The sequence below is a fragment of the Thamnophis elegans genome, chromosome 4 (assembly GCF_009769535.1).
Source record: "Thamnophis elegans isolate rThaEle1 chromosome 4, rThaEle1.pri, whole genome shotgun sequence".
NCBI classification, from domain to species: domain Eukaryota; kingdom Metazoa; phylum Chordata; class Lepidosauria; order Squamata; family Colubridae; genus Thamnophis; species Thamnophis elegans.
In genome coordinates, this window is record NC_045544.1 from 27,048,419 (window position 1) to 27,072,907 (window position 24,489).

Below are 24,489 nucleotides of genomic sequence, written 5' to 3' on the forward strand. Positions count from 1 at the left end.
AGTCCCTGTTTAGATAATTATGTCTTTGTAACACACGCATTGATGAAAATGCGAAAAAAAGATAGAACAGGCATTAAGAAAACTGTTTCCAATCCAAATGCGTATCAACGATAAACTGCAGTTAATCGCGGTTTTATAAATAACCACAATTATGCTGAGCTGTGCAAATTGTACCAAATTTCAGTTTAAATACTGTACTAAATATGTAGCAGTAAATGGATCAGCTCCAATTTAATTGGTCCCGAACAAGCATGAGAACTCAAGTGTCATCAGATTACATAGACAAAAATTATTTATTAAGAAAATGTATAGGGGCTGCCTAAATTTACTCCCAGTGACTTACAAAGGTGCCTTACAAAGATAAAAGCCCAATACCACTGTAATAAAAATATATAAGTCAAATTAGTTTATTTTATTGCTATTATTACATTGGTTTTACGAGATCGGGTTTCAGACAGAGCTTTGCTGGAGCCCTTCCCCATTTCAAAAGAAGCCAATTGATTACATAGCAGTTCACAAGCTCTGTGTATGTTAGGAAAGCAGCAGCTGCAATGGAAGAGCTCTGAAAGCAAACTTTGGTCCTATTTCAGCAAAGAAGAAAAGCAGCAGCTGGAAGACATCTGGGAGATTTGGATATTGATTCATCTAAAGGGAGAGGGAAAGGGCAACAGCTAATATGGAAAAGCGTAGTCTTGGATGCCGTTAGAGATGAATGTGCCAGCAGGGAGCATGGGTGGAAGATTTGGAAACATCTGGTTTGCAACAATTAAGACCCTGTTTTCCTGCTACTGTAAACAAAAGTACATGCTAGAGTTTGTACGCATTTTGTGTTTGATAAAGATTACAGGAAAAGTTGTGAAGAGAAGTGATTTTTATTTCCCTTTTAAAAGAGACCTTTAACAACAAGGTTCATTTATTTCTGCATGACACATTTCTTGAAACCTTTTGGAATTATATATGATGTTGGTACTTTTCGCTGCTTTGTTTGTTTGTTTAATTTAAAAAAATCAATTGGTAAGCCAGGAAAATGTTCAAAAGAATATCAGTCCTTACTGTCTAGTTCTCCATTTTTAAAACCCTCAGAGGTGACATGTTAGGTTGAAAGGAAAGCATCTTATATAAACTCTTGAAATTCCCACTTTCTAAAGGACAAACAATTATTCATCTCCCCAGTAGAAGGATGGGCAGAAGAAAATTCTGCATCTGTTAGCAAAATCTGGTTGTATCTTAGCTCTGTAGTCAGATGAACACAAACCTAAATCCCGTCCACCAAGGTCCAAATTCAAAATTTTAATTGCCATATGGACTCATGAATGAAGGCAAATATAGGTGGCGCAGTGGTTAGAGTGCAATACTGCAGGCCACTTCAGCTGACTGCTATCTGCAGTTCGGTGGTTCAAATCTCACCGGCTCAAGGTTGACTCAGCCTTCCATCCTTCTGAGGTGGGTGAAATGAGGACCCAGACTGTGGGGGCAATATGCTGACTCTGTAAACCACTTAGAGAGGGCTGAAAGCCCTATGAAGCAGTATATAAGTCTAACTGCTATTGCTACATTTCCCAGAATGGATGGATCCTGCTATAAGGACTCTTGCTATAATATACATAGAGGAGGACATGAACTGCTAATAGAAACAACTGAGCAAAGAGAAAACTAAATGGAAATCATTGCAATAAGAGATTTTAGAATGTGTCACCAAGAAGCATTATTGGAAAATATGAAGAAATAGCTGCAGTCCAAAGGGAGTGTGCATAATACAGGTAGTTCTCAACATACGACCACAATTGAGCCCCAAATTTCTGTTGTTAAATGAGGCTTTTTTAAAAGTGAATGGCCCATTTTACAAACCTTGCTTGCCTCAGTTGTTAAGTGAATCCCTGTAGTTGATAAGTGAATAACCCAGTTGTTAAGTGAATCTGGATTTCCCCATTGGCTTTGCTTGTCAGAAGATCGCAAGAGGGGAATCACATGATCCCATAACACAACAGCTGTCATAAATATGAGTCAGTTCCCAAGCATCTGAATTTTGATCACATGATCATGGGGATGCTAGAAAGGTCGTAACTGTGAAACAGTGACGTGCGGTGCGGGATACCGTTGGTGAGGCAAGAGCGCGGCAGCGGCGAGAAGCAACGTCCCCGCCGCTGTGTCCGACAGGTGTCTCTCGTTTATGATGGACATAAACGCGAGATGCCTGTTGGACACAGCGGCGGGGGTGTTGCTTCTCGCCGCTGCCGCGCTCTGTCGCCTCGCCTCCCGTCTCCTCCGTCCCCGCTGACATTCTTGGGAGCAGGTTGGGTGGCTGGCTGGCTGGGAGGAGAAGAGCAGTTTGTCTTTGTGCCAGCTGGCCGGCCAGGCAGGGAGCAGGTCGGGTGGGGGTGGGTGGCTGGCTGGCTGGCTGGCTGGGAGGAGAAGAGCGGTTTGTCTTTGTGCCGGCTGGCCGGCCAGGCAGGGAGCAGGTCGGGTGGGGGTGGGTGGCTGGCTGGCTGGGAGGAGAAGAGCGGTGAGTCCCTCCCCAGCCAGCCACAAGGGCTCACCGCTCTTCTCCTCCTCATCCTCCCCGCTCGGTGCTGGGCTGGCTGCAGAAGAAATGGTGGCTGGTGAAAGAAAAACCTCTCCAGAATCACCCTTGCACTTGCACAGTCGCTCAAGTGCAAGACATGATTCGCTGCTCCCAGATCAGGAGGCGGGAGAATCAGTGCCTCTTTTGCATATTAAATCTTTTGCTTTTTAACTCCGCCTTAACTTTTAAAAGGCGAAAAATTCCTTAAGCAAAAGAGGCCCCGAATTCTCTGGCCTCCTCCTAGTTAACACTGAGAGCAGACACCAAGCCACTGTGACTTGAAATCTGGTAGCAACTATCCTGGCTTTAATTCATTAAAAAATTTTTTAAAACTCTTTCCTTTCTCTCAGGAGACTGGGGAGGCTCCGCCTCCCTTGCCTCTAGTGACTGCACGTCCCTGCTGTGAAACGATCATAACTCACTTTCATCAGTGTTGTTGTAACTTAGAATGGTCACTGTTCTGTTCCCCCTTCCCCGCTCATTAACAGACGACAGGCAGACAAACTTAAAAGGAACTCTCTTTATCAGTTCTCAGCTCAGACTGGCTGCGAGCCCAAAAATAAACATAAATAAAGTCTCTGATAACAGAATACCAAACAAAAACTCTTACAAAGCAATGCACTTCTCCAAGTGCCTCCTTGAATCAGGGTTACAGAAAGCAAATCACTTCTCCAAGTGTATCTCAAATAAACCACGACCGATGATCAATGAATGTTGAATGAACGAAGGAACATTGACTCCTGCAACCAGGGCGTGGCACCATCTGTCCTTTTATCGCCAGAATACGCCACTAACGAGCCCCAGCTGCATTGGTAATCTTGCATCCCGGAAAGACTCACAGAAGATGTCTGCTGAGTCACAACAGGTCACTAAATGAACTGTTGTAACTCGAGAACTACCTCTACCACTTGAGACATATACCCAAATGAGGAAGGATAAACAGCCTCTGGTTAATGCTGTAAAAAAAAGTGCAACTATACAAACTGGGTCCTTCAAAATAATTTGAATTTCAACCTGCAGCAGCTCCTGCTGATGAGGCCGGCAGCAAAAGATTTTTACAAAAGTCCCCAAAATACTTTGAGGGCCCTGGATTGCCTTTTCTTTCAGGGATAGATTTTATAAGGGTTACCGTAGTCTCTCAATTTAAAATAATACACTTTGAAGGTTTATTGAATAAGATGGTCCCACCAATGCCAAAGGCAATTAGTTTGAGTTCCTGGACTGCGTAGTGTTGCAGAAAAAAGTTAATTAAAGAATATAAATGGAAAAGGTAAGATGAGGCACATCAATACTTTTAAATCCAGCATTGAACTACAGCTGTTTTGAGCTTCAAAGAGCATGTTATGGGGCTATGCTGCTTTGATCTGAATGCTAAAAGTGGCTTAAAAGCGTGAGGCCCATTTCTAGCAGAATGAAGGGATCAAATCAGCTTGGTTCAACCACAAAGTAGCAATTCAATTTTTCAAATCAAGGCACTGTCATATTATATGTCAGATTACATGTTGCAGTGGTCTGGCTCACATTTAAAAGTAACTTACATTTATAGCCATGCTGTATTGGTATGAACTTCTTAAAATACTGTGGAATACTCAAATTCCAGTCTTTTTATTCTTCCCTCATGACTAAGGGCAGGAAGAAATTATAATTCATTTCCTTTTTCCTAATCCTTGGCTTGTCTCCTACACTGAGTTGTTCAACAAACCGTATTTATTTGTTTAACATATTTGTGTAGCTGTCCATCTCATATGAAATTGATTCTGGGTGGCATATATCACACAATTAAAAAATAACTATAAAAGGCACACAAAACAGAAGGGGATATCAATAGCAATAGCACTTAAGACTTAAATACTGCCTTACAGTGCTTTACAGCCCTCTCTAAGTAGGTTTACAGAGTCAGCATATTGTCCCCAACAACCCGAGTCCTCATTTTACCCACCTCGGAAACATGGAAGGCTGAGTCAACCTTGAGCTGGTTGAGAATCAAACTGCTGAACTGCTGGCAGCCGGCAATAAGCAGAAGTAGCCTGCAGTACTGCATTCTAACCACTGCGCCACCACAGTTGATGATACTAACTATAGTAAGGGAACCATTGAAAATTTTCCCCCAGGGATCCAAACCAAATAATGTAGCCACCTCTTGAGAGACTTGTGGGATGTTGAGGGGGATGGGACTAATCTCCCTTTGGGGAGGGGGGAGAGAAGATTCCAGAAAGCCGAGGTGGAGCAGTGGTTAGGGTGCAGTACTGCAGGTCACCTCAGCTGACTGTTATCTGCAGTTCAGCGGTTCTAATCTCACCGGCTCAAGGTTGACTCAGCCTTCCATCCTGTCGAGGTGGGTGAAATGAGGACCCAGACTGTGGGGGCGATATGCTGATTCTGTAAACCGCTTAGAGAGGACTGAAAGCCCTATGAAGCAGTATATAAGTCTAACTGCTAATGTGGGTGCCATAGCATAGAAGGCCCAACTCATGGGACCTGCAAAATGTAATCTGCTGGCAGACAGGACCCATAGCGTGCCTTCTTGGCCAGACTTGATGGGGTGAGAAGATATGATGAGAAAGCAGCAGATAACCCGGCCCCATGCTATGGAGGGCTTTAAAAGGTCAAAAACAGCACTTGGATTGGAACTGGAAGCAAGCCAGAAACCAAGGCAGCTGACAGAGCAGTGGTATAATGTGTACCATTCTAGGGGCACACATAAATGCCTGTCCCACTGTATTTTTGTACCAGCAGAAGCTTCCAAGGCATCTCCACATAGAGCACATTACAGAAATGCAAACAAAAGGTGACTAGGGCATGAGCGGAATTGAGCAGAGTCTCCTGATCTAGGAACAGCAGCAATTGGCACACAATAGGAAGCTGTGCAAAAGCCCTCCTAGCCATGAGGGCCACTTGGTCTTTGAACAAGAGTCATGAGTGCAGGACCACCCCAAGATTGTGTACCACACAGGCGTCAAACTCGTGGTGTCACATTGCCATCACATGACATTTTGTGACATTTTCCCCATTCGTGGAGCTGGGGTGGGCGTGGCCTGCACACGAAACATCTGGCCCGCAGGCTGCCAATTTGACACCCCTAGTGTACCAGGTTTGCTTGGGGCTATGTAACCCCATTCCAGCACAAAAGATGGCATGGTTCTAGAACTCTAGAACAGAAGGCACCAAAATTCAAAGCTACTTGGTGTTTCCAGGGTTCAATTGAAGTCTGCTGTACCCTATTTGGACATTCACAGCACCAGGCTATGACATTTACAGCATCACATAATTCATATGGGCAGAAATGTATAATTGAGTATCATCAGCATACCGAAGACACCTCATCCCATGATGGAGGAGGAGTTTATCCAGCGACCTTACATAAACAGAATGGGTTAGAGTACCAAAACATGTGGGGTACCCCACATAGCAGGTGCTGAGAGCAAGATCTCTCCTCTCCAATCACATGGAATTGATCCCAGAGAAAACAGGGAATCCAGCACAGCACCGTGCCACCCACTCCAATGTTCTGAGCTTATTCACAAGACCTTCGCGGTTTATGATACTGAAAGCTGTAGAAGTCAAGTAGGGCAAGGACGGGTGCACATCTCTCATCCAGTCCTTGCCAGAGATTATTCAGAAGCATGACCATTTCCATCCCATAAGCCTCAATCCCAAATGAAAGACAACCTGATAGTTTATAGTCTGCTTCTTGAAATAACCATGTTTTAGCAAATTGCCTAAATAATTTTTATCCAGGATTCCTAGTTCCGTGACCCGTCAAAACCACGCTCGACTAAGCCACGCCCGATTAAACCGTGTCGCTGACATCATCAACAGGGCGACAACAGCCAGCGCGGAGAAAGAAGGGCGCTTTAAATAGCGCTTTGAAAGCAAGCCGATTCAACTTAAGGTAAGGGTTAGGTTTAGGGTTAGCTTTAGGGTTAGGTTTAGGTTAAGGGTTAGGGTTAGGGTTAGGTTTAGGGTTAGGATTAGGTTTAGGGTTAGGTTAAGGGTTAGGTTTAGGGTTAGGGTTAGTTTAAGGGTTAGGTTTAGGGTTAGGGTTAGGATTAGGTTTAGGGGGGTTAGGTTTAGGGGTTAATTTTAGGTTTAGCGTTTAAAGCGTGCTTCTGTCTCAGCACTGTTGTCGCCCTGTTGATGAAGTCAGCTACGTGGTTTCGTCGAGCGCGGTTTAGTCGAGCGCGGTTTTGTGGTAGAACTCCTAGTTCATGCTAACAAGATTGCAAGTGGACTAACCAAAATGTGTTAATTTCTCCTCCCGATAAGCAGAAGTGGGGACAGCAAGCGCACCCACATTTGAGGCTTTACAGTTGCCCACTGATACATCTTTTTTAAAGATGCTATAAATCACTGTTCAAAATAAAGTTTTCCAGAGCTATACATTTAAACTAAATACTGTACAGGTATTTCTGTACAAAGAAAGTTGTTAAGTGAGTTCTGCCCCATTTTATGATCTTTCTTGCTACAGTTGTTCAGTGAATCACTGCAGTTGTTAAGTTGGTAACACAGTTGTTAAGTGAATCTGATTTCCCCATTGACTTTGCTTCTCCGATCACAAAAAGTGATAACATGACGCTGGGACACTGCAAATGTCAGAACTACATGCCAGTTGCCAAGTGCCTGAATTTTGATCACATGATCGTAGGGATGCCACAGTAGTTATAAATGTGAAAAACAGTCATGTCGCTTTTTTCTGTGACATTGTAAGTTCAAATGGTCACTGTTCTGTCCCCCCTTCTCCGCTTGTTAAACAGACGACAGGCAAACAACTTAAAAGGAACTCTCTTTATCAGTTCTAGGCTCAGACTGGCTGCGAGCCCAAAATAAACCTAATTACAGAAGATAACGGAATGAAAAACAAACTTTCTTACGGCAACACAAGTTGAACAAAATGAAAGCAAAGCACTTCTTCCAAAGTCTCTACGAATCAGGGTTACAGAAAAACAAAGCACTTATCCAAGTGTATCTTACATAAACCACGACCGATCAATCAATGTTGAACAAACCAAGGAACGTTGACTCCTGCAACTAGGGCGTGGCACCATCCGTCCTTTTATCCCCAGAATATCCCCTAACGAGCCCCAGCTCGTTAGGGGATATTCTGATATTGCATCCTGAAAAGACTCACAGAAGACGTCTGCTGAGTCACAACAGGTCACTAAATGAATGGTGATAAGTGAAGGATTACCTGTACAACAGATAAAATAGCTAACACAAAAACATCACATCAGTAACAGCTGCATGCAAACCAGTCCAGTTGAACGAATATTTTAGTCCAAGGATTTTTACAAGAAGACAAAAATCCAAATTCAGACATTGTAGTTTGTCTGAGAAACCCAACAGGAACCTCAATATCAACATGCAGGTAGGGAGGAGGAGGTGGTGGCAAAAAGATATTTTGGGACCTTGCATCTGGTAGTTCAAACTAAAATCTATTTGAAAAGACTTTTTTCTTCTTTTGCAAACAGCATTTGTAACAATTTATCACACAGTTCCAGCAGAGGGTGCTAGAGTAACACAACTGTAATTGAGAAAAAGGATTGATTTCCCCAAAACAACAAAAAAAAAAAGCAGGATATTGAGCCTAATAGTCACCTACATAATTTAGAGATATTTTTTAAGTATTTTACATAATAAGAAATGAAATAACACACAAATACAAGCTTCTACAGATAGTATTAACGGAACCAAGAAATAAAGTTACAGGGAAAGTTTTCTTCATTCTCATTTTATCATGGGAAAACATTTTCACAACACACAATAGCCAACATAATATAATCATTTGCAGACACATTTTTGGCATTTAAATTTATATGTAAATAGAATTAGCTTTAACTGGTTATTTTTTTATATTGTATTTTATTACTGTTGGTATCTGGCCTTGTTGAATAGCAGGCAAGCAAGATATAAATAAACAACAGTGCTTCGCCACCAATTCCTCCTTCCAAAAAATCTTCCAGTTTGTGAGAGGAAAGTTGAAGAAATAGAGAGATCCTACTGATGATTTTGTTCTGGCCTACTTTGAATGTAGGATTAGGATTAGGATTTATTTCATTTATATGCCACCCTTTTCCCCGAGGGGGACTCAGGGCGGCTCACAACTCAGTCAAGGGAAAGGAGGTACAAACAGGGGATAAAAAGACAAACAAACAATACACAATTTAAAACACACAACAACCATACCATTCGAGAAGGGGGGGGCAGAAGCTCTTTAGCCCCAGGCCTGCCGGAAAAGCCAGGTTTTAAGGGCTTTGCGGAAGGCCTGGAGGGTGGTGAGGGTTCGAATCTCCACGGGGAGTTCGTTCCAGAGGGTCGGAGCAGCCACAGAGAAGGCTCTCCTCCGGGTAGTCGCCAGTCGGCATTGGCCGGCGGATGGAATTCGGAGGAGGCCTAGTCTGTGGGATCTAATCGGTCTATTGGAGGTAATTGGCAGCAGGCGGTCTCTCAAGTACCCAGGTCCAATACCATGAATGTAGCTCTTAACATGTCATTGAAAAGCCAAGAGTGATCCCTCATCTGTAAAGTTCACCAAAACTCTGCTTTTACAGTCTCCATTTAGTTGACAATGACTTTATACAGGTAGTCCTCGAGTTACAACCACACAATTGAGCTCAAAAGTTATGCTGCTAAGTGAAGCATTTGCTAAGTGATCTTGCTGCATTTTATGACTTTTCTTGCCATGGTTGTTAAGTGAATCACTGCCTTGATTAAGTTAGTAACATGGTTGTAAAACTTGCCCATTGACTTTGTTGTCAGGAGGAGGTCACAAAAGCTGATCACATGACCCCGGGACACTGCAACCACTGTAAATATGAACCACTTGCCAAGCATCTGATCACATGACTATGGGGATGCTGCAATAGTCATAAGGGTGAAAAAGTCGTAAGTGTGGAAAAACAATCATAAGTCACTTTTTTCAGTGCCACTGTAACTTTGAACGGTCACTAAATGAATTGTTGTAAGTTGAGGACTATGTGTTCAACTATTTAGTTTTTGGTTTTATAATCAGCACATATAATAATAATTAGATCCAATCTACACTCTTTAGTAAGCCTCACTGTACCTTGACATGCTCTCAACCCAACTTGTACTGAGTCCACTTAACTCTAGATCCCATGTTCATAGTTGGAATGGATTGCGTCCCTGCTGTTCTAAGAACCAGTGTTTCACATAGCAATAGCAGTTAGACTTATATACCGCTTCATAGGGCTTTCAGCCCTCTCTAAGCGGTTTACAGAGTCAGCATATTGCCCCCACAGTCTGGGTCCTCATTTTACCCACCTCGGAAGGATGGAAGGCTGAGTCAACCTTGAGCCGGTGAGATTTGAACCGCCAAACTGCAGCTAACAGTCAGCTGAAGTGGCTGCAGTACCGCACTCTAACCACTGCGCCACCTTGGCTCTCTTTCACATGCAATGAAGATTAGTCAATTTTCCTTTCAGGTCATTGTTTTACCCGCCCAGCTTCCAAGGTTCTTCTAAGTATGGGCAGCAGTCAATCTACAGCACATAAAGTTTCCACAGAGCAACTGTGTGAATAATTAAATCCAAGACTGCATTTTCATATGCAATCAGCTAAATGAAATACACGATAGGAATAACAAACTCAAGATCAAGTTTGGTGTGAAATTATTTTTCTCATATCAATGCATCACATTATCATTTTCCATTGGTTCAAAATGTCGCTTAATTTTGCATTCAAAATAAAGGAACAAAAAACAACAACAAGGGAACAAAGCTGATGCAATTCTCCAAAGCTGCCTGATATGCTAGCCGCCAAGATCACCTTCATGCTATTTTCACTTTTGAGCGAAAACGTACAAAGGTTTTGCAGAAGATAATTGCGGGGGGAAAGAAACTCTAATGTACAAACATTAGATTTGAACGATTTATGCTTGTTATGTTGACAAAAGAAGAGCATTAAGTGCACCCCTACCTCATTCTGAAGCTCATCACCACTTTTATGGGAGGCAAGCATCTCATACAAAGTACAGCAAAGATGTTCCATTGTTGGGCCTGTATTATTTCCTTGTAGGGAATCATTCAGATACTTTCCAACTTCACACCACAGGAAACTATCATCTACTTTCCCAGAAGATTTTGCGTCAGCATTTTCACCAGAGTTATTTGGATAATGTTCAAATTGGTTATTAAAAATCTTCTCATAATCCAGGCTAATGACTTTCTGGTCATCCATTTCACCATTTATCAGCAATTCTTCAAAGTCGTCCAAATCGTGCATTTCAAAAGAAAATGCAATATTTCTGCCAAAGGGCAGCTTTGAATCACTGTTTAACTCCTCAGAACTTTGCAGAAGAGCAGCGAGCTGTTCTTCGGTAAAATGTGAAACAATCCGACTGATGGCATCACAGGCTGCAGTGGCAGAGGATGGGGAAAAGGGTCCAAAGACCTGCTTAATGGCTTGAGTCTCATCACGACCAATACTGTCTTTGGCGTAAAGCATTTTAAAAAGGAAGGAAGCGCCACTTTCAATTGCTTCTTCGCCATTCTCAGATCCCACTGGATGTAGGAAAACAAAAGCAGAAAAACAACAAGTTTGACGAATTAACTATTCACAATGCAACTACATTTGATGGGATTTTATTGAGTGATTTTTTTTTTGTATAAACATCTTGAAGCAGTGCCATACATAGGGATATTTTAAAACATGAGAATGGTAAGCTTAAAATAGTTTTAATCAGCAAATAAATTTAACAACAACAATTTTATTGTTAATTAAAATGTATAACTCACAAAGGTGACAGGAGAAGGAAGAACATTTATTTGTAACTACAGTGAAGGTTCTTGCAAAATATTCTACCTCTAGAGACAAAATGTGGTGGAAATTTCTAGGTCGTGCCCAGAATGGCCAAATCAAATGTGCTCCCCAGTTCCAGTTTGACATTATTTCACAAGGCCCTGAAGATATGGTTCTGACAATGGGACTGGGATTCCCAGAATTATATGGAGCCCATCAAGTGGCTGGACTAACCAATGTTATCAGGAGGATGGGGAATTACTGGCTTTTGTATTGGAATTTTATCTTTGTAAGTCACTTAAAGTCATTGAGACGGAGTTGGGCATATAATTTTTAAATAAATAAATAAAGCTTCAATTCCTACCTAAATCAAGGGTCAATTGCCTGTTGCTATTATATCCAATCCAAAACCCTACTTACCTATTTGTTTGGCAGCATGAAATAGTGTCCTTAAATCACCATGTACAGATTGCTGCTGTTCCTTGAGTATGTTTTCATCAACAAATGTTACTATTTTCTTCCAAGTGAGATCCGAATTGCACAGCTGTTCTTGTAACTTGGCTCTTTTATCCTATGAACACAATAATTCGTAGTCAATAGTCAGCCTTTTTTTGAATCAATTGATCTTCATTTAGATAAAGCGACAGATGCAAATTTTCACCACACTTCAAAATTTAATGTACACCCTGTCAGGTTTCTTAGTAAAAATGAACATTATAAATGGAAAAGATTGCATTCATATGTTAAATACAACTGTATCAGCATTTAAATCACTTGGAATAGGATAAGACCTAAAAATTTAGAAACCAAATTGCATCATCTCTTTCATAAAAATGCACTCATCCCAATAAAATATCTGCCTCATAATGATATTGATAAGGAATCTTTTACTCATGGAAAAACCATGAATGCAAACAATGGATCCTGAATCAGGCTGGTTACCTTACAGTATGTGCAACAGATCCAAGCACCATTTTTGAGAGGATCCTGTTTTAATTAACATATTATGAGGGACAAATTCAAATTAGCCATTAGGCATGCAAGTCCCTCTTCCTGCCCCCTGCCCCCCAAAATCTTGAAAGTCTGGTAATTATAACAACTGCAGGATTTCTGTCTTGCACCTACTGGTATATAACTAAGTTATGAAGAAACGTATGCAAGCACTTAATTCTGCTGCCATTTAACATGTGATGCCTTTGTTTCAAGATATCCAGGGAGAAATGTACACAAACATGAGAAAGAGAGAGACATGCATATAAACTAAAATAGATTATATTTTCTTTTAAAAATACTAGTGCTACAATTAAAAAAATTAGCATTGCCTCCAATCTACTCCATTCCCTACTTTTCCATTATCTCTCTCTCTCTCTCTCTCTCTATCTCTCTGTCTCTCTATCACTCACTCACACACACACACACACACACCAGAGATAAAATCAGCAAAATTCTCCACAAACACAATATCAAGACAGCCTTCAACACTGACCAAAAAATAGCCAACATCTTAAGAAACCCCAAAGACAAGATCCAGCTAGAAAACCAAAGAGTCTACGAAATACCATGCAAAACCTGCCCTGCAACATACATAGGACAAACGAACAGGAAAATAAATGCATGCATCGCAGAACACAAGAACGTGGTAAGAAAAAAAGAAAAGACCTCCTCCCTTTTCCAGCACCTTAAAGCTACAGGACATGAAATTAATTTTGCAGGAACCAAATTACTCTCCAAAACTGAATACTTCAACAAGAGAATGATTATGGAAGCTATCAAAATAGAGAAACACCCTCACAACATGAATAAACATGATGATACCTCCCGCCTACCAGACATTTGGAAAGCATCCCTAGTCAACAAATGAACACCACCCACCACCCAGGCCGTTACAACACCAAACAACAACAGACACACAGCCAGCACCAATCTGCATCAATCTACCAATCATGATATAACCACACAACCAATCATTCCACTTACTGAAACAAAGTCAACACTCCACATCCCCCGCCACCAAGATTTATAGAAAGACGGCAGCTCCGACCATGCTTTAAGCCCAAAACCCAGCCTGAAGATGGTGAGTAAGTCCTCACCGAAGCATTGCCAAGACAATCTCAATCTTAAATGGGAAAAGACCCAAATACAACAAGACCAGCATATATATATATATATATATATATATATATATATATATATATATATATATATATATATATATATATATATATATATATATATATATATATATATATGTTATATTTATGCTGATAAATAAATAAAGGGAGACTAGTATAGATCTATTTCAAGCTATTTAGCTCTCATCAGCTAGCCATACCCTATGTTGGGAATCGAACCTGTGCTCTATTGCCTCTTTATTTCTTTATCAGCATAAATATAACAAATGTAACAAAAAGGCAACAGTAAAAAATATTGGGTTTCTGTCTGAATGGTCTCTTGTGACGAGCCGAAGACAGAGAGTGGAAGTGTGACCTTCCTCCCATGTTTGGGCATACCAGGGGTTGTGACTTTATATATATATATATATATATATATATATATATATATATATATATATATGTGTGTGTGTGTGTGTGTGTGTGTTGTGTGTGTGTGTGTGTGTGTGTGTGTGTGTGTGTGTGTGTACACATACATGTACATATATACATACATACACACACACACACAAACGTTAAATGCTGATTCTATGCGGCATGCCAGTATCCATGATGTTATTGGAGAATAACCAGAGAACGGGTAGCGGAAATTTTGAGTAGTTTGAAGAACCGGTAAATACCACCTTTAACTGGCCCTGCCCCATCTATTTTCTGCCTCCCAAGCCCCAGCTGATTAGGGTATTTTGCAGTAATCTTCCCCAGGAATGGGGAGGGAATGGAGATTTTATAGTATCCTTCCCCTGTCATGCCCACCAAGTTACGCCACACCCACCAAGCCAGGCCACGCCACCAAGCCATGCCCACAGAACTGGTAGTAAAAAAATTTTGAATCCCACCACTGATACATACATACATACATCTTATTTATTTAAGAAACTCCTATCTCATCCCCAGAATTGCAATTTCCAGTGACATTTTTTATTTTTAATTCTTCCTTTCCTATTCTGCATTTCACCACCGGGTTTTTTATTATGGTTTTCAATTTTCCCAAAAGATAAGGTTCCAGAGGAAATAGAACATGAATACATACAAATGTATCAGCACAAATACAATCTCATTATGGACCCATCTAATGACATGCCAGTTATATTGAAAGCACTGGCAGCTAGAAGAGCAGTACATCCAGATTATTAAATATAACAAGTATTCTAACTCGTCTTTGACATCCGTCAAGCGATTATTTAAGAAAAATGCATTAGAGTGCTGTACAGTATGTTCCTTCAATTTATGCTATATTAGTTGTTGCTGATGCTTATTTCAGTGAATGGATTCTCTTTTAATGGCTCATTTAGTTGTGTAAGTGCACTATCTCAAATGACATATAAAGAAAGGGCCAAATTGCCTTTCTAGTTACAGAGATAAAAAAAAACTCCACTGGAATAAAAAGTATGATCGGTAGAGTTACTGTGAGTTATACCGACATAATGGAAATCAGGATCAGTCCTAAAGAGCTTAAGTATGTGTAGGAGTTGATAGCATCTTGTAGTATCAAATTGAGAAGTGCCAATTTCTTTTTTTTTTAAATTTACTGAAAGGAGAGATGCAAGTGATTGGAGCAATTTTGTTTTGCATTTAAAGTGATGACACTATTCTACCGTGCCTTTTTGTTTTATAAATATTGGCATCAGAGAGAAGTTTGACTAAGCAGCAGAAACTTTGTACTCGTAAAAAAGTACTGTATTTTGCAGAGTATAAGACATCCCCCCTAAAAGAGGGTGAAAATTTGGGTGCGGCTTATACACCAAATGTAGTCCCACCCAGCCGTCAGCCCCCACTCTTCGACCTCTACCTCCCAGCAATTTGCCTCTTGCAGCAAACAGCGCGTTTCAGTTTCAGCACAGCCTAATTAGCACAAGCAGCTGATTGTCGGATCAGCTTCCTGACAATCAACTGTTTCAGGCTGCAGGAATTGCCATTGCCTATTGCCGCCTCCATGCACCCCATTTTTGGCCTTCGTATCCCATTTTTGCCTTCTGCATGCCCCATTTTTGGCCTCCAAGTGCTCCATTTTCCATCTATTCCGATGCCTGCCGTCCAAATTGGGCAGAAAATGGGGTGCACGGAGGCCGAAAGTGGGGCGTGTAAAGGCTGAAAATGGGACGTGCAGAGACGGCAATAGACTATGGCAATCCTTGCAGCCTGAACAGCTGATGGTCGGGAGGCTGAACCAACTGACAATCAGCTGCTTGTGCTTATCAGGCTGTGCTGAAACTGAAACATGCTGTTTGCTGCAAGGAGGCAAATTGCTAGGAGGCAGAGGCAGTTTTTTTTCCTTGTTTTTCTCCCCCAAAGCTAGGTATGTCTTATACTTCAGAGCGTCTTATACGCCAAAAAAATAGAGTAATTTATATCAATACATGGCTCACAATTAGTCTTTGAAGTGAAGCATACGGAAAAATGAAAAATTAATCTAGTCCCTAATTATCATGTCAAAAATTTCTGATGAAGCCATTTAGAACTTTGCTTACAGGATAACAGAAACATAACAACATGCAATAAAATCTCAATTCAATGTATCCCCATTCAGTTGACTTTAGAAGGAATTGACATTTTAGTCCATAAGTAGTTTCCAAGTAAGAAAGTCTGTTGCTTCCAAAGTTCTCTCCAAACTGCTGATGTAATTCGCCATATTTCTGATATGGAGATATAATATTCTGCAAATTTACCTCATTGATATAAATTTACATAATTACAATTACATTAACAATTATAACTATGTAAATACACTAATTGTATATATTTATGCACTAATATACAATTAATCTATGAAATCATGGTCCTATGATAAAACAGACAGAGTTTTTGACCAACTTGTTCGATATTGGCAACCCATCCCATAAAATTAAGGTGACCAGATGTCCCGCTTTTGGCGGGACAGTCCCGAGTTTTCACAATTTGTCCCGCATCCCACAGCGTTTTTAAAAAGTCACGATTTTTGGAAAAAATGCACAACAAGTAGTAACTCAGTTTCACTCCAAAGATTTTGAGAAATCCACCGGTGACTTCTCACTATGCTAGCTGAGAGTTAGAGGCCGCCTGAGCTGCTCCCTCCCATTGGCTGATTGCTCAGGGCCACGCCCCTCCCCTTTTGCATCCCTATTGGCTGGCGGGCCTATCCGGCTCTTTTCCCACCCACCCCGCCCCCACGAAGCATCCCCACCGTTCGCTTAATTGCTACTGTACGATCCTGAAAGGGGTGTGGTGAATTCTCCTACGTCGAATCGGGTTCCCACGCTTCCAAATGGAATTCATTCTCACCGTTCCCTCTTCAGAGAGTTAACAAAGGGTGAGAGCCCCCTGAATGGGTGGACAAGAGAAATTCTAAGTGCTTGCCATGGGTGAATGGACGAAAGGATGTCGGCGGTGCTGCCAGGACCCGCTGTGCGAGGGCGAGGGAAGAACAGGGTGGGGCCTGAGGGAAGCCGGAGGGAGGGGGCTCAGAGGGAGGGGGGAGCCAAGATGGCGGTGGCTGAGGAGGAGGAGGTCTCGTGGCCGCCGCTGCCACCGCCACGGAATTGCAGGATGTGGCTGTGCGCTGGGAGATCAGCCTGTGCAGCTGGAGGCTGCGCGGCGATTGCGCGCTGCCGAGCACTAGCAGGAGTTGCGGGACGGGCTGGCCGCCCGATGGAGGCTGCCCGGCTGCTGGTGCTGCTGCGTCTCTGCTCCGCCGCCAAAGATGCCACCGCCACCCCCTCGCCGGCTCTTCCCACCCGGACGCCCGCTGCCCAGAAGCCGCCCAAAGCCTTCCTGCCCACCACTGGCTGCACCATGGCTGACTCTCCCCGGACTCACCTGGGCACGCTGGGCTATGTGTTTGGGCACCTCTTCAATCCCCCCCCCCCCCCGGTCAATGGTGTCCTGCTTTACCAATTTTAAAATCTGGTCACTTTACCTAAAATGGCCATTGTTGCCAAGAAGAGGAAACTTAGCTTGAAACATATGAATTTAACTAAAAGAAACCACTAATGCAACATATGGAAGACTTTGTGATAAAGTTACTTACATTTTATATATGTTAACTCTATCAACATGTTAAAATACTTTTTGTGCTTAACATTCATTGAAATAACTTACTGTTATGTCAGCAGATTCTTCACTATAATCTTCTTGTTTAGTGACATTTGAAAAGGAACGGAGAGCTCCTGTTAAGCGAGGAAGAGCCATTTATCATCCATTCAGTGGTCCATATGAAGGTACATTAAATTCATTTCCAATTTGTGAAGTTCTGAAAATAAACGATAAAATTAAAGTCTGGGTAATGGCTTAAAAACTAAGGGCAAAACAGAACAATTATCTGAATGACTCCAATACTACTATGCAGTAGGCTTTTGTGTAAGTAGACATCCAAACAACAATATTCTCTAATTTCAAAGCTTTACTACCACAAACAAACAGAAACAAAGTGGAAAGACCCCTCCCCTCCCATAATGAAGCAGTTTCCCCCTCCTCGCCACCATATGTAATTTAAATAGTCAGCAGGACTGATAAATTGAACATTTTCCCTTTTCGGACAACTTTAAATACACTGCATCTGATATTCTTCTATTTTAATAACTCTTGAACCTAATTGCTAGAACTGATTCTTGTATATTCCTTCATTAAAATAGTTCTCAAATTTCATAATGCTAGTTTAAGAGGCAGTGACATGCGGTGACGGTTACCGTTGGTGAGGCAAGACCGCAGCAGTGGCGAGAAGCAACGTCCCCGGCACTGTGTCTGACAGGCGTCTCGCATTTATGGCGGACATAAACGCGAGACGCCTGTCGGACACAGTGGCGGGGGTGTTGCTTCTCGCCGCCGTCACGCTCCACCACCTTGCCCCCGCCTCCTCCAATGAACAATCCTGCTGCCCCGGCCTGCAGCCAGCCCACCCACCCACCCCTCGCCCGACCTGCTTCCTGCCTGGACTCACCGCTCTTCTCCTCCTCCTCCTCCTCGTCCCCGCTCGGTGCTGAGCTGGCTGCAAGCCGGGGCATCAGGATTGTTTGTCGGAGGAGGCGGGGGGGGCAAGGCGGTGGAGCGCAACGGTGGCGAGAAGCATCTCATATGGAGCCGGGACACCCGGAAGGCAAGCCGGCACTTCGGCATGCCTTTAAATGCCGGCTTGCCTTCCGGGTGCCCTGGCTCCATCTGAGATGCTTCTCGCTGCCGTCGCGTTCCACTGCCTTCCCCCCCCCGCCTCCTCATACGAACAATCCTGCTGCCCCAGCCTGCAGCCAGCCCACCCACCCCCGCCCGACCTGCTCCCTGTCTGGACTCACTGCTCTCCTCCTCCTCCTCCTCCTCCTCCTCCTCCTCCCCGCTCGGTGCTGGGCTTTAAAGGGGTCTCCCCTCCCCAGCCAGCCAGCCCACCCAGCCAATTCCTCCCCCCACCACCACTGTGTCCAACAGGCCAGGTGTCTAGCGTTTATGGCGGACATAAATGCGAGACGCCTGGCCTGTTGAAACACAGCGGCGAGAACGTCCCTGCCGCTTCCCGTGCTCCTCCGCCTCACCCCCCCTGCCTCCTCCGACCCCACCGCTGTGAAGAAAGAAAGAAAAAACACACACACAAACCTCACAATAAAAAATTAAATTTTTATTAAATTACAAATTACAAATTAAATTACAATAAATTTGAATCCCCCCTCCCTCCATCTGATCCACCTTTTCCAGCTGTGGAACTCTCTCAACTCTCCTCTTGTCCGCCCAACGTAAGCGTGCTCAACATAAGCGTGCTCATAAGGCATGATTCGCTGCTCCCCGATCAGGAGGCGGGAGAATCAGTGCCTCTTTTGCATATGAAAGTTTTTGGTTTTTAACTCCTCCTTAACTTTTAAAAGGCGAACAATTCCTTAGGCAAAAGAGGCCCCGAGTTCTCTGGCCTCCTCCCATAGTTAACACTGAGAGCAGACACCAAGCCACTGTGACTTTGAATCTGGTAGCAACTTTTTTTAATTTTTTAAAAAAAATTATTTAAAATTCTTCCTTTCCCTCAGGAGACTGGTGAGGCCCCGCCTCCCCTGCCTCTAGTGACTGCACGTCCCTGTGAAGAGGTTTTACTATAGCCTTTCCATCTTTCTGTAACCTCATTAATTCTATTAAATTCTTCTCTGATTACTTTGGACTTAGCTGTCAATTGCCCTGCATGTTTTCTGACTTTCTTATAATATCTCTAGTTGTTTTTTCTTTTTCCTAGTATTTCCTTTATTTGTTGAGATTTATGGCTGAGGTATCTTCCTTATTCCTTATTGTTTGGTCATGAAACCCTGCATTCAATTGCTACTTTCTGCTGCTTGAGGTTTTTGCCAATCATCTTCCTTGGTTGGGGTTGGATTGATAACATGGGGCATTGCAGTTCTGTTTCAACTGTCTCTTCTCATAACTATCCTCATATTCTATGTCATATAACTTATGTGTTCTGAATATTTTCCTTATAGCTGCTAATATTCCAATTGTGTGTTTTCTAGATCAAATCATGTTAGACCATTTGATCTAATAATTTATGCTTGGAATCACAATCTATAACTGAAAGAGTTATCTCTCACTGGAATATATTTTTATTTATTTATTTCCTGTTATGTAGTGTGGAATCTGAATGTGTTACCTGAAGCAAATATTGTCAATAATATTATTTCTTAATATATTTACTTCTAATTAACACAAAAATCAGATATTCATTAAGAGAAGAAAGAAATGTTTTGGGCTTTATAGTATACCAATATAGTTTTGATTATGCTTTACCGAACTGACATGTAAGAAAACATTATTAATCTTTGAATTATTATATAACATGTGTAGGGACATTGTCTAATCCAGACATAGGTTATAGATTATTTAAAGCACCAGGTTTTCAGAGGAAACTATTCCTATTGATAGCTCACTACATTCACATTTCAGAAATATAATTAATGATATCACAGTCTCTAATTATTTCATATCCCCCTCATATAAAAAGAAACAGATAGGAAGAATAGCTTTTCATGTTCTGGTAGAGATATTTCCAAAGACTGACATCATAAGTACTCACCTCCCGCAATGATTGGTACCCCCCCCCCTTTTTAATGATCAATTTCAGGTAAAAAACAAATGCAAACTAAATGATGCAAATTTAGAAAACTAGATTAGGCAAAATGGAATTCAGGCTAAGGAGTGCATTCTGTACCTCTCCTTTGATACAAAGATTTCACTTCTTCCTAGTTAGCTAGGAGTTAAGTTGTAATGTGTTATGGGAGTTAATTTTGGCTAAATGGAGTATGAATTCATTCCTGTTTAATGATATATGACTTGTTGTTTGAACCCAACCATGATTTATTCAATGAGCCATTATAAAAAAAATTCATAGCTTAACATAGTATAATATGTGAGAAATACATTATATTTACATCTTACACTTTAGTGCCCTCAGATTTAACAGTTACTATCTTACTTGTTTTATGAAATTATTCTATAATGTTCAAAGCATAGCTAACTTTATCATATCCTTTTATCTACTGGATTATTTTTCCTGTTTTTATGTCTAAGTAGTAACAGAATAACAGAATTGGAAGGGACCTTCCTGCTTATGCAGGAAACCCTACACCACTTCAGACAAATGGTTATCCAATCTCTTCTTTAAAACTTCCAGTGTTGGAGCATTCACAACTTCTGAAGGCAATGCCAACCTAAACACCTCATTGAACAACAGCCTAACAAGACACAAATTATCTTAGTCTCTCCTCTTCTCTCAAGAAAATAATCTACCAAGTTAATGGGTGACAGAATTTTTCTCTAGCTTTCTTATTGCAGCATAAAGTCAGTCTTACAAATGATGACATATGGATGAAAACTGAAAATTGCCACACTCAATTTAATATAATTTGCCCTGTAACTTTTCCAATTTCTAAACAGCCCACAGCACTACTTATAGCCAACTGAGGATTGCAGAAGCCTTTGATATTGATGCAGAGAAATGTTCCTTTAAACCATCCATTAAAATATTTTAATAAAATGTGCTAGTTGGAAAATTGATTTTGGCTATGACAGATTAACACAGCTATCTTCCCAGCCGTGGATTGCTTTTGTGAATAAGCAAGTGATCCTGTTTTAAAAACCTTGTCTTTCTGATGCAACCAGGTATAAGGTCCACAGGAAGACTAAGACTATATTTTATTGAGATAAGTTGTAATAACAGAATCCTGCAAGCCTGATTTGTGTTTTACCACCCCTCCTCCCTCTTATATCCCAGTGACTCTGGGATTTACCTAAACCATTTCCATCTTGTCTGTCTGTCCATCCATCCATCCATCCATCCATCATCTAATCAATCTATCCATCCAAACATTTCTTTACTTTTATAATGAGCTTTGCCTATTTCCCTCAAGATCAGTTCCAGAGTTCTTATAACTCAGCAAATTCTCTTACTCCTATTAAACGGAGATGACAACCTGTAAAAGATCCTCAGCAATGGACATTGCTTTGGAAATAAGACTCATGGACCCCAGCAGGCCTTGCTTCCCTATCAGCTTAAGCCTGACCCGCACACATACGGTACGCAGCTGTGATTCTTCTAACCAAGAGCAAAGTCCTTTTCTCATCAGCAGAGCAAAGAACTTCCAAGAGGCAATTAGTGCCAAGTCAAATTTCTAACCAACTCTTTAGAAGTGCGGGCAGTTCAGGATATCCCCCCCTCCATAGTAAACGCCCCCCACCCGTGCCCACTCCTTAGAGATGAGGCTGCACGAGTTCAGGAAGGCTTAACATCCCAAACTGTAGCAGCAGGAGACGAGTAATGGAAACTCAAGATCACCCAAGGGAAAAAACAACAACTGGACCTTCTTTTCTCACTGGCAACGAGAACGATGCCCTTAATGGGAGGGTGCTAGCACTCGCAACACTATTCGTGTGATAGGTAAAGCGTGTTCAGAGGCTCGAACCATCCCTCCTTTTGGTTCATATCACTCGTTAGAGAAGATCGGGAAGCAATGGAGACGGGCACCGAATTAACCTGCTCCACTTACCTGCTCAGCTTACTCTCCCTCCCACGACCGGCCACGCTGCCACTCCGGCTGCTCCTCCTCCCCCTCCCAAGGGCTGTACTTGCCTTCACACTATTTCGACTCAGCCGCTTCCGGGTTCCTCTCCAAGCGCAGGCGCGGCCCAGTCCTTCCGCTGCTTTTTGCCGGCTGAGCCGAGCGGGCGGGGCTGCCGCCCTCACTGAGCGCTCGGCAGCCCAGGGACGCTCCCGGCGCGCGTGAACGTTGCTTGTGGGGGAGCGCGGCGCCCCGCCCCCTTGGAGAATATGCGACTTTCTCTTTCGCTTCCTGGCCTTGGGAAACGTGCACGTCATCATCGGCTGGATGAAGTCGCAGAGAGTGGCGGCTCGCTGGTTGACAGAAAGACTTCCGGTTTGCGTTGGAAGCTCCCCCACCGCCTCTCCCCAGCCGTTTCTTGAGGGCTAAAAGTAGCTCTCCGCCTATAAATCCAGGAGAAGCGCAAAGAAGCAAATTCAGCCAAACTTGGAGGGTTGAAGCAAACGGGAGCATTCAAAAACTTCATTTAGTGATATTTATTATTTATTTATCTATCTATTTATTTATTATCAATCGTTTACAAAATAATACGTATAAGAATAAACATGAGTATGAATGAAATGGGTACAATAAATGGGGACAGTAGGACAAGGACGGCAGGCATGATGGTGCGCTTATGCATGCCCCTAACAATTCAAGGTTGAAGTTATGGGTTATTTGAAAATGTAAAACAGAATCAGGTAATGCGTTCCAAACATTGACCACTCTGTTTGCTGAAGTCATATTTTCTGTAATCAAGTTTGGTGCGGTTTACATTGAGTTTGTATCTGTTGTGTGCTGTTGTATTATTGCGTTCGATGTCTATGGAGATTCAGTCATCCAGGTTATGGTTATCCCAAGTGTTTTTCAAGAGGTAATTGGACTTTCTTGTTTTTCTTTGAAGATAGTTTCGCTTCTCATCCAAGGAGCTTCAGAGCTGAAGAAGCTTCTTGGATGAGAAGGGAAATGTCTTCAAAGACAAACCAGAAAGTCCAGTTGTCTCCTGAGAAAGGTCCCAGCAGTTCGTATTTGGTTTGTGCTTCCATGCTCCTTTCCCTGCTAATACGTAACACCGCTAACTTGAATCAAGATTTGGGTAGATCCGCTTCAGCTGATAAGTGACATTCCAAGATTGAACCTATTTATTGAATTGGCGACTCTCGATTGTCTTCGGTGAAAAGACACTCAAAGCTAAAAGGAGAAAGGAAGGCTGAGTTTTTCAGCTGCTAGACCAGTGTTTCTCACCTTGGTAACTTGAAGATGTCCGGACTTCAACTCCCAGAATTCCCCAGCCAGCGAATGCTGGCTGGGGAATTCTGGGAGTTGAAGTCCGGACATCTTCAAGTTGCCAAGGTTGAGAAACACTGGGCTAGACAATCACTCCAAGAGTTGCTCTTGCTTTTTGTTTGACACATTTAAAACATTTGATTTGATACATCTTAACTAATAAATTGTAAGGAATATAGTTTTTATTTTTAAACTATTAATGTTCTAGATTGATCACACGGGTAACTGTTAGTATAGTAATAGAGGTATGAATGTTAAATTCTATTATTTATTCCGCTAGTTTTTATTTTTGGTCACCACACTATAAAAAAGATGTCGAGACTGCAAAGAAGAGCAGCCAAGAGGATTAGGTGACACGAGTCTAAAACATGATGAACGGTTGCAGGATCTGGGCATAGCTAGTCTAGTGAAGAGAGGTACCAGGGGAGACATGATAGCAGTGTTCCAATATTTGAGAGGCTGTCGTAGAGAGAGGGGGGGGGGTGTCGAACTATTTTTCCAAAGCACCAAAAGTCAGACAAGGAATAATGGATGGAAACTGATCAAGGAGAGATTCAACATAGAAATAAGAAGAAATTTTCTGACAGAACAATCAACCAATGGAACAGTTTGCCTTCAGAAGTTGTGAGAGCTTCATCACTGGAAGCTTTCAAGAAGAGACTGGACTGCCATTTGTCAGAAA

General features: G+C 42.1%; 1 protein-coding gene across 1 annotated transcript in view; it reads right to left on the reverse strand.

Moving 5' to 3' along the window:
* ASCC3 (activating signal cointegrator 1 complex subunit 3) overlaps nucleotides 1-22,568 on the reverse strand; it is a 216,684-nt gene extending 194,116 nt beyond the window's left edge. The window contains exons 1-4 of the mRNA XM_032216493.1: nucleotides 22,470-22,568; nucleotides 17,566-17,716; nucleotides 11,741-11,891; nucleotides 10,499-11,082 (exon numbers count right to left, since the gene is read on the reverse strand). Of these exons, the coding sequence (XP_032072384.1) occupies nucleotides 10,499-11,082; nucleotides 11,741-11,891; nucleotides 17,566-17,655 (825 nt within the window). The 5' untranslated portion in view covers nucleotides 17,656-17,716; nucleotides 22,470-22,568. The remainder of the gene's footprint in view (nucleotides 1-10,498; nucleotides 11,083-11,740; nucleotides 11,892-17,565; nucleotides 17,717-22,469) is intronic.
* Between the last annotated feature and the right edge of the window lie 1,921 nt (nucleotides 22,569-24,489).